General features: G+C 38.8%; 2 protein-coding genes across 5 annotated transcripts; one reads left to right on the top strand and one right to left on the bottom strand.

Moving 5' to 3' along the window:
• Positions 1–2574: 2574 nt before the first annotated feature.
• On the top strand, positions 2575–5992 carry LOC103981221 (uncharacterized). Its single transcript, XM_009397870.3, has 5 exons — positions 2575–2947; positions 3388–3577; positions 3751–3957; positions 5323–5517; positions 5611–5992. The coding sequence occupies exons 1-5, from the start codon at positions 2688–2690 to the stop codon at positions 5743–5745; spliced, it is 987 nt and encodes a 328-aa protein (XP_009396145.2). The 5' UTR covers positions 2575–2687; the 3' UTR covers positions 5746–5992.
• A 119-nt stretch (positions 5993–6111) lies between these two features.
• On the bottom strand, positions 6112–9702 carry LOC103981219 (uncharacterized). Of its 4 annotated transcripts, none has more exons than XM_018824927.2 (4): positions 9414–9702; positions 8074–8853; positions 7097–7157; positions 6112–7033 (listed from the first exon to the last, which is right to left on the bottom strand). In XM_018824927.2, exons 1-4 carry the CDS (start codon positions 9591–9593, stop codon positions 6798–6800), a joined length of 1257 nt encoding a protein of 418 aa, XP_018680472.1. In that variant the 5' UTR covers positions 9594–9702; the 3' UTR covers positions 6112–6797. The 4 variants fall into 4 exon arrangements, with proteins under 4 accessions (XP_018680472.1, XP_009396144.1, XP_018680473.1 ...); XM_009397869.3 differs by having other exon boundaries at positions 6114–7028; positions 7097–7144; positions 9414–9700; XM_018824928.2 differs by having other exon boundaries at positions 6844–7028; positions 9414–9701.
• Between the last annotated feature and the right edge of the window lie 966 nt (positions 9703–10668).

Here is a 10668-nt window from a genome sequence, read left to right as displayed (position 1 = left end):
CAATGTGTTTTCTGTAATAAAGTTGTCAATTACATTTTGTATTGTTTAAACTATTCTTTATCTGTGTTTTTTTTTTTTTTTTGGAAATACGTTTGCTCATCATCAACTAAATCTCTTTTTCTAAGGTCAAAAGAAGGCTGACGACTTCTGCAAACAAGTGTCGGATGCAAATGCCATAGGAACAAAGTAAAGTATGTTTAGGTGTGGATGGTTGAAATGAAAAGGATATGCATTGCGGCATCTATCGGCCGATATGATATATGAGACGGCTAAGAAGGCATAATAATATCAATCATCTCATTTTGGCTGAGTTGATACGTTGAACAGATGCAACTAAGCCATCCATGCCTTTATGATTGTTATGTGATAGACGTTGGGGAATGGCTATTCATTTTACGGTTTATATTTATACGGAATTAATTTTCATATGAATTTGATTTCAATTTTATTTTAGCACTAAAGTGACTCGGATAAATTTGAAGATATTTATCGACTGGTCTATCTTTATTACGTAACACTTATATATTATACTCTCTATAGTTTAAGAGTTATCTTATAAATTATTATTATTATTATTATTATTATTATTATTATTTCAAGTCCAAGAGAGACTTGGCTAGTCAAGAAGAAGTTGGTCGCAAACGTGTTTTTTAGAGAATCTTATCGTCGATTGTGAGTCAGCTCGGTTCGGTCCAAATCTGAAGGCACAGGACGTTTGAAAATCCATAGGATGGTTTTCCAAGACGATCGATCAAACCTTGGAGCAAATGAGGTGGCACCGAGATGATTTATGGAACGAAATCTAAGCATTTGAGGGGGGCCCAAGAGTGGATCAAGGTGGGTTTTGGCCTGCCAACGAGTCCATACACAAAGGTTGATGTCGGGGGAGTTTCCCGACATAACTCGCTCAAGTTAGCTTTAGGATAGTTTTATAATGTGAGAGGATTAGTTGCATAAAGATTCAATCCCCTAGACTAGTATCGAGGGTCAACTTTTTTACCTATTCAATCAAAATGACCACTTGTAACGATCATAATGTCTTCCCACTAACACTCCATCAACGAGGGACAATAGGCTTGTAGTGATCATAATGTCTTCCCTCAAACATTTCATCGTTGGGGGCGACGGGCTTGTAACGACCGTAATATTCTCCCTCGAATATTTCGTCAATAGAGGCGACGGGCATATAATAATTGTAATGTCTTTTCTCTAGCATTTTGCCCGTGGAGGTTGACTAAGAAGGGGGTCGACCGAATCGATCCCCCATAGATTGGTTCGACCAAGTCGACCAAATGACCCGTCGTGGACTTTGTCCATGGGGTCGATCGACCGTATCAACACATACGAGAGATGATTGGACCCTTGTCTTTTCATATCAGCATTTGTATGACGACTAAACAAAAGAATAAGATTGATTATCAAAATATTCTCTATTAGTGTTCAAATTACTTGATTACACATATCTAATTGGTGCTCTTTTAAGAATGAACAAAAATATAGAGGTATAATCAATTATCGAATAAACATTCCTCTAGTGTTAAATAGGAAAGAATATATAGCAATAGTCAGATGCCAATATGGATCCAACTTTAGCTCCCTCGTAATGAGTGACATCACTACCTCAACCAACACCATAGCTCCTTTGCACGTCATAGGATAACGATAACATTAAGCCCATACCTTCATGGCCACCAAGATGATGACAAACTATATTAGCCTAACACTCATGTCAAAAGGAAACCCCTCTTAAGATGACTTCTAAGAGGGAGTGAATGGGAGAACCTTCGTGAACACCTTACTACTGCACCTATCATAACTCTGACTTAAAACATTAAAAGAGTAGTTGGTCAACCGTCGACATCCTTTTTTCTAGTCTTGTAGATAGATATTCATGGACATATTGACTTCAACACATACCTAAACGTGAATTTTAGTCCTTTTAATATAAAAAAGGATAAATTCCATAATTTACATTACAATGTCACTTTAAGCTTAATAAGTATAAAAAAAATTAAATTTTATAACGAAGGAATCTTTATCAAATGGAAAAAAAAGTCAACTATCAGATCGAAAGATCCAGTGAATGATGCTACTAATCGAAGGTATCGAATACAAATCTTCTCAAACCTGTATTATGAAATTATTCTAAAATATTTTATTTATTATGTATTATGCATTATCATATCTAAAGTTGAATACAAGTTTTCTCAAACCCCAATTAAAATTATGAGATTATTCTAAAATATTTTATTTAGAGAATAATAAAATTTTAAAATATAAAGGTGTTTATTATTAGTTTATCTGATAAAATTTTTGATAATTTATCTTTTTAAAAAATAAAATATCATATTTGCACCTCCAAAATTAAACACATATATTATTATTCTAAATATCTGTATAATTTATATTTGTGACTTCTATATAGTTTTGGCTTCAGGATATGTTCAACTGATGATGATGATGCTGCTGCTGAGTCATCACACGAGAACTTGCCGTGCAATAGAAACGCTTCCATAAATAGATCGTCTGCCGTCTCTGTCGCCGGTTTTCCTCGGAATCCTCTGAGCTATGATGTCGGATGATGCCGCCTTCCCTTACCTATCTTGTGATCCAAACATTTTCCCAGCAGCTGCGGAAGCTGCCCACGGGTTCTGCTATACTTATTGGAGTTGACCAAAGACCTGAGGATGAATTCATTCGGAGTGGTTGCTGTGGGCTTGCTTTGGTTTGGCCTTTGGCGTGTGAGGAGGTGGGGTGGGGGGGGGGAGTATATAACGAAGAGGAGAGTGTTCCGAAGAGAGGAGAGGAATAAGGAGTACGGCAGACGGGAGTTCGAGAAGAGAGAAGTGAGGAAATCGAGCAGTATGTGTATAGCTGCATGGATATGGCAGGCGCACCCTCTCTACCCGCTCGTCCTTTTGCTCAACAGAGACGAGTATCATGATAGGTATGTTATGATTCTTTTCTGGGTCTTCTTTTCTCTCAGATTTTTCTTCTGTGTCCAGAATAACTTGATGTTATTCTTAGGAGATCAGTATGCCAACTTTGTGTTGGAGTTGTTAGATAGGAAGGTTCATAGACCCCCTTCTCCCTCACATTCTAACATGAATCTTGCGTCCTTTAGTGTGAATCTGCCTTCTTAAGCTTCGCAAATTGAGACCTCCAGGTCTTTGTTCTTATTTTGTTTTCCTTGTTCTTTTGCTGCGTGTATGCTGAAAGAGACTTTTTCAGTTTCTTCATAGTTCATAATGGCGAAAGGGCACATAAGCAAGAGAGTAATGCTTTGGATTCATGAGAAACAACTACTTTAGTTCGGCTTTCTTGTTGTTGTTCATGGTATTCAAAGATTGAGAGGTTGCTTTGTTGTTGGATTGACATGGATGGCAGGCCTACAAAGCCAGTGGCATGGTGGGGGGAGGGCCATCGGAAGATACTGGGAGGGAGGGATGTGCTTGCAGGGGGGACATGGCTGGGGTGCACCAAGGATGGGAGGCTGGCCTTCTTAACCAATGTCTTGGAGCCTGACCACCTGCCTTGTGCAAGGACCAGGGGAGACTTGCCTGTCAGGTTCTTGCAGGTAATACCTCTGTCTTGACGCCATGGCTGTCTTCATTTGGAATCTATCCTTGTTACTGAACTTTTGCCATGTACAGATCATCTTCTTCTTCCTTTCTTTTTTATCCTTTTGTAATTTTCTTCTGTTCATGCAACCTCTGAAATATTCTTCTGGCATTTGATCTTCGATCACAGAGCTGGAAAAGCCCCTTGGAATTTGCAGAGGAGCTTGTCATGGAAGCAGGAGACTACAATGGGTTTAATCTAATATTAGCTGACATTCCATCCAAACTCATGGTGTATATCTCAAATAGGCCTAAGGAAGAGCCTATTTCCATTCAAGTGGTTTCTCCAGGCCTTCATGTGCTCTCTAATGCAAAATTAGACACTCCGTGGTATAAGGTAAGAAACCAATTTAAATTTGGTGACTTCTTTTCTGATTGTCCCAACAAAATGCCATTATATCTGCTTTCTGCAAATTAAAATTTTTTCTGATTGAATTTTTTGTGTTGGTTTGTGTTAATTATAAAGAAGAAGAATTGAATACATGAGCCATGCTAACTCTTGATGGTTATAAATTCTCCTTACAAGTTTTGCATCATCTCTGTGGATATGCTTTTCATTAACTTCTTCTTCTTGTATGCTTTTCTTGAATGTGAAACAGGATCACTAATTCCATCTTTTTTGTGCTATTCATTCTATGTCAGAAAAATTAGAGTAATTCTTGTAATTAAAGTGGTGGACTCAACTTGATTATAATATGTTATTTTCTTGTTCTTCCTGGGTTAAATCAAGATTGATTAACAAATAGGTTTTCTTTTTTTTAACTGCAACTAAATATTAAAAATACAAATATTCCTATTTCCATTAAGAAATATTTGCTGTGATGGGAATGAACCAAATACAATTTAACATATTATATGTACAGCTTTTGTTTTTTCTTTTTTTGTTATATACAGCTTACTAGTCAAGTACTTCAATTCCTGCTCAAAACCTTGTAGTGATTACCTAAAATAAGGCTACACTAATTAATTGTGGTTTTTTTTTTCCCGAACTTTTAGATATTATTAGGTGAGGATCTTTACTGATCAAGGAACCTTGAGGTTCATGTAATAAGGCTGCGGAAAACAAGCATTTCCTTTTCCACTTCAGTAATCTGTCCAACCAACTTTCAAAAATACTATTTGTAATATTCTTTTGGAACATGCTCATCATTTCCCTCTATGTATAACTTTTTGTATTTGGGAGTGCCATTGCAATACTGGGACAGAATGTATGATATTGTGCCGTATAGACACTTCAATTAGAATCTGGTAGTAGATATATGGTGCTGTTTCTGAAAAGAATGTGCAGTTTTTCTATGTAGGATGTAGATCATATGTCAAAAAGGTACATAAATTTATCTATTTAAAGCTAACCAGAATAGCAATTGTGGTAGTGAACTAACAAGCAAAGTTACTGCCTTGGTGGCAACCGAAACAAGGTGATGAAGAACACTAGAACACTAGAACACTATTCTGGGAATTAGGCTGTTTCAGTATCTTTTACTGACATCCATCTCTTATGCAAGTGTTTCTTCATCTGAGAGCAGTCCCTAATATCAGAAGCAAATCCTTCATTCTTGCAATAGCATGGATATTGCATCTTTGCTTCAGTTCATTTTTTTTTTCCCTTTTTTTTGAAATAGATAAATTGTATCAATGCTTACTTTATTGATTTTTTACGTCAAGGACCTTACTATTGCTCACGTTGTTTAATCTCTTCCAGGCACAAAGATTAGGCATGAGATTTAGAGATCTACTTGTCAAGTATGATGAGGAAGAAATCCCTGAAAAGGAGATGGTTGATAAACTGATGAGTGACAATGCAAGGGCTGATAGAGATAGGTTGCCAAACACTGGCTGTGATACCGAATATGAATTCAAGTTGAGCTCCATCTTTGTTCAGTTCGAGACAAAACAGGTGGGTACCTGATCGTTCTACTCTTGTTTTCCTTCATGTCTATGATTATTCAAAATCGACCATTTGAAACTAAATCTGTTTATTGCTAAACAGCGGCAATTTGGAACGCGAAGCACCACTGCATTGTCTGTCAAAACAGATGGTAATGTGAGATTCTATGAGAAGTACTTGGAGAAAGGTGTGTGGAAGGATCATGCTGTATCGTACAATATCGAAAAGATGCAGTAGATGATGAAGGCAAAACTGTCCTCTTAAATTGGTGTACACACAGCAGAAGTTGTAATAGTTTACATGCTCATCTTAAATCTGGTACAGAGCCTCTTAGCACTCAGATGCGAAGTTTGTGAATGTTTACTGGGTTACACAACTAGTCATCTCAAACATGATTCCAGAGGAGAGAGCTTATGTCTGTCTCTGAACTTTTGTCTTGCACATTATAGAATGGCATAAATAATCAAACTTCAGAGAGCTTTTAGATGCGGATGATTTTGATGTGTCTTTTGAATCAACAATTTATTGTCAAAAGTTCTTCACAATACTTCCTCAATTCTATTGTTTATTGTTGGAACTATTGAGTTCATTGAGTTCATGTGGGATCACAGATGGGAACGAAGAATGAAGCAAATTAGTGGTAATGATTTAATCGTGTAAATGTGCACGAGCTTTCTCCAGATCGGCCTGCCTGCATGATCATATCGTTCACCTGTCTTCGCCTTTCTTGAACTCGACTCCACCTTGACTCCACCTTGAATTCCATTTAGGTCGATGGGCATCATTATTAATACCTTGTCCATCACACATGCAACAATTCAGCTGACTCGAGCAGAAGTAACCTTAAAACATTGATTCATAGCTTATGTTGGTTTAGATTTTTGGCCAGCATTTCCTGCTTCAGTGTTAATGTGCCCTTAGCCAAGAACTGCTCTGTTTTAATCAAACAAAGGAATGCTTTGGGACTTAACACAGTTTGAGACACAATGTAAATATACGGCGAAAAATGACTCGGGCATTATCAGAAGCTACTTCACGTTTTCTCTTTTGGAAGACGATAACATTAGGGAAAAAAACCTCTACCAAAAGTCATAATATAGTCGAAGGTATTCATGAATACAACCAGATGACCGAGTTTGAGTAGTTTCCTTCAGACCTCATGTGGTACAATTAAGTCGGGTCAGTGAAAATGCTGAAACTTCACTTGTTAGCTGGTGGTGGTTGCGTTAAATTTATCACCTCTTCAAATTATTTCATACTCGAGCAGCTTTAGGCTCTTATAAATCTCCTCATTCATTGAGCCATGGATGTTGCAGGCACTGAGCTGCTGTAGGCCTCTTCTCTGGATCAAAATCGAGAAGTGGGCAAAGGAACTCCATGAAGGAGTTGGCATCAGTTTCTGAAAACTTGTACTTGTCAACCAGAAGGCGATCCAGGCGCAAAAATTTCAACCTACGAATCCTCTTCAGGTCTCCATATCTGTCAAAGAGGTCCTTTGATCGAGATCCTGCAGTAGCAATCTTCACTAACAAAGGCAAAAACATTAGTGTCATATAAACAGGGAAGTCAACAAACAAAATGGAGTCACCTGTCGGGGCATCCTTCCAAGAAGTTCCATCATCAGAGCCAAGTGATCCTGAAATCAAGGACTGGAAGTCATTCCACAGTCCAGATATTTGCCTTAGATACCATGCTAACTGGACTCTTTCAGGCATGTCATGTAACATGTTAAATATATGTTGTGAGTTGGCCACTCAGGAACAGGATTTCGATAGTAAATTTTAGATGTTACATGTAATGATGGGATCAGATGTCGGATTTGTTTCTGATGCTTCAATGAACATATCTTTAATATTCCATATTCTAACAGCTACATTTCCCTTATTTTCCTGCCCTACATGCTTCTCTATTTCCACTTGCTGTGGAAATGGACGTCTGGACAAGTACATATCCAAGCAAAGTTGCTTAAACATGAGCATGAAAATTTAAGCTTTACATGTGATACCAAACTTCAGAAAAGAATCAAGACATTATCTTTTTTGAAAATCCTTGCACAGTAAATGGAACTAGAATAGGCATGGATGTACCCATATGCCTGCAGAACTTATCATGTGAAGCTACTGAACTCGCAATTCAAAGCAGCACATTGTTTTGGCACAAAACAATTTATCTAAACTAAAATGAAAAAAAAAAAGACAGATTATCAAGTATAATGATGATCATCCATCTTTAGCCAAGGTTACGTCCATTTGAACCATTTTATGGCAACTTCGTCCAAGAAAACTTGTCCTCGTTTCTTCTCCATGAATAAATGCCCCTAACAGGTTTCTCATGCATAACTATGATATTGTGATTTAAAATCTGATAATAATTGTGTACTGCTGTAGCCATTTGAAAACTACAATATGTATAAGAATTCATACTCCAGAAAGCAGCTTATGGATCATGATAGTTGGCATTTTAACACAGATTATCAAGTAACAATAATTGAAATGCTTCTTTAACCTGCAAGAAATTAATATATCCGATATCTTATGAGGAGATGTTGGGAGGGAGAAAAAGTACCTCATCTTCGGTGAATTCTGGGCTATTCTTAGGAGCAAAGAGCAGGTCACCAGTTGCAAGCTCAAAGGCTATACAAGCAAAGGACCACATATCAACCGAAAAGGAGTATCCCAACCCAATAATAACCTCAGGAGCTCTGTACTGCCTTGTCTGAATATCATCTGAAATTTGGTTATCAAACAAACAAGCATTCCCAAAATCCACCACCTTGCACCTCAGATCAATCCCATCCAAGCTTCTCTCCATCTCTACATAGCCTCCCATTGACATTCTTCTCTTAGAAATCTTCACCAATGCCCTTCTTGTCATAATCTTCAGCTTCTTCTGGTTCATACTGAATGGATATCCACCATTTGGGCACCCTTCAGGCCGCTCAAGAATTGGAGTGAACTTGGACCTCACAGGGTCCTTAGCAGGATTGATTGTGGACACAAGAAGCACATTTTCTGGCTTCAAATCCGTGTGAATGATACCAAGCTCCCTGTGCAAGTAATCGAGACCCACCAATATCGATCTACATATAGTCTTGACTCTGTTCAGACCAATCCCTTTGTTACGGTTGTAACGAATCAACCGAAGCAAGCTATCTCCAAGGGATTCAACCACTAAACAATAGTGCTGCCCATTGGGGCCAGCATGCATAAAGTGGTCCAGTAGTCGCACAACACACTTGGAATTGGAAGGGTCTCCGTCTGCAATCGCTGAGAGAAGCTCCGTCTCATGAAGCGCAGCTTGAGTATACTCTTTCGCGCTTTTTTGAATCTTGAGGGCAACAAATTTCTACCAAGACAAAACATAAATTCCGAAGTAAGTTTGCACGAGGGGTCAACAGAAAATGGATTACCTCAAAGCAATCGAAATGGGATGGAGAAATTGTCAGGAAGAGTAAAATCAAGCAGAAGAAACTGAGTAAATATCTCTACAACAATCATCAATATATGAGAATATGATCATAGAAGCTAATTGTGACAGACGATGAAGCAATGATGAAAACTGCTGACATGATTGTCAAAAGGCAAAAGGCACGGCCTCCTTTGATATCGATGAATCCAATGGCGCAGTCGCAATCCAACAATAGACGACATTGTGTCGTCATCATTTCCCAAAGAAAACGATCGATTCACAAGCACATGCAAAGGAGGGACTTTTGGAACCGAAAACGCATCATTTTGAAATACCAAATGAATTCCAGCCGAGAAATGACCGCCAAATCACAACCAAAAACAGTGGCGATTGAAATAAGAATAAAAAAAATCCAAATACGTTCCTGTTTCTTGTTATTTCTCTCTTCGGAACAGGAGGAGGAGGAGGAGGAGGAAGAGGAGGAGCACGGAACATACGGAAGAAAGGGTGTCGTAGGCGAGCCAGACGGTAGAGAAGTGACCCCATCCGAGCTTCCGCTGGGCGACGTAGCGGCCACCGGCGAAGGCGTCACCGACCCTAACCGCGTGGTAGCCGCCCTTCCGGTAGGCGTCGACGCCCTCGTCTTCCCCCGACCCCGAAGACGGCGAGCACGACATTCCTCACCCTCTCTTCCGCCCCTCTCCCTCTGTTTCGATCCCTTTCCTGCCTCTCCCACCTTCTGCTGAACTTTATTTTGATTGAAAGGATCACCACCACATGAAATGGAGAGAGAAAGACAGCTCTTTTTTAGTGCACCTCTGGGAAATGGAAGTAACCCTTAATTTTAGCTCTCATTGTGCACCTTACAAAGGTTACAGAGACATAAGATTGACGCCTACCCACATGCCTATCCCAAAAGTCTCTGGTTAATAACACAAGAGGCCCATCTCCAAGCCATATAAAGTTAAGGTGCGTCAATGGGTATGAAAGCAAGAGTGCAAGAAGCATTACTTCCTTTCACGAAAGAAAAATTATGCACATCGACAGCCGTCTACCCCTTCATTCACCGAAACCTGTTGGTGGGCCAACAAACCGTTTTTCCGGGCCCCACGCTCGTTCTCCGAGAAACGAAAGGTAGGTGGGCGGGTAGAAACGGAGCTCAAGGAAGAAGAAGCGGTCGCTCTTTTATTTCAAATGAGGAGCCGCCCCGAGCTCGCCCGTTGATGAGAGCGGTTTAAGGCGGCAGAATAGATGAGATTGATTTCTCACCGTCCGTTCTCTCTTCTTGATCTCAAAGGAACGGTGGATGATGACGGAAGCAACGAGGCGAAGGGTTAAGATTGTTTGAGACGATATCTGTTATAAAAGTAGTTGTAACGGATTCCGATCGACCTCATTAATTGCATACATTAAGAGAAGTTAAATTTAGTGGGTAAAGACATAACTTTACTGTGTTTAAATATATACAGATAAATAATATTTAAGAAATTAATACAATAAACACATGATTTATGAACTTTTCCTGCATAACGTTATGAGGATGATCCAACATCACATTAATGTCTCATCACGTTTATAATTACTATAATATTATGTATCCAATCAATCTAACATGTCAGTGGGACTCCCAACATTAATAACTATTTAGGGTTGAATCTATGGTGAAAATAATTGATAAATTATTTGATATAATCTATATATTGAGACAAGTGTGTAAGATTAACTACGATAGCGGTATTACATAAAGCATAT

The sequence above is a fragment of the Musa acuminata genome, chromosome BXJ1-4, assembly GCF_036884655.1.
Source record: "Musa acuminata AAA Group cultivar baxijiao chromosome BXJ1-4, Cavendish_Baxijiao_AAA, whole genome shotgun sequence".
Lineage (NCBI taxonomy): Eukaryota > Viridiplantae > Streptophyta > Magnoliopsida > Zingiberales > Musaceae > Musa > Musa acuminata.
The sequence above is the reverse complement of the archived record's forward strand: the minus strand, read 5'-3'. Positions and strand labels throughout refer to the sequence as shown.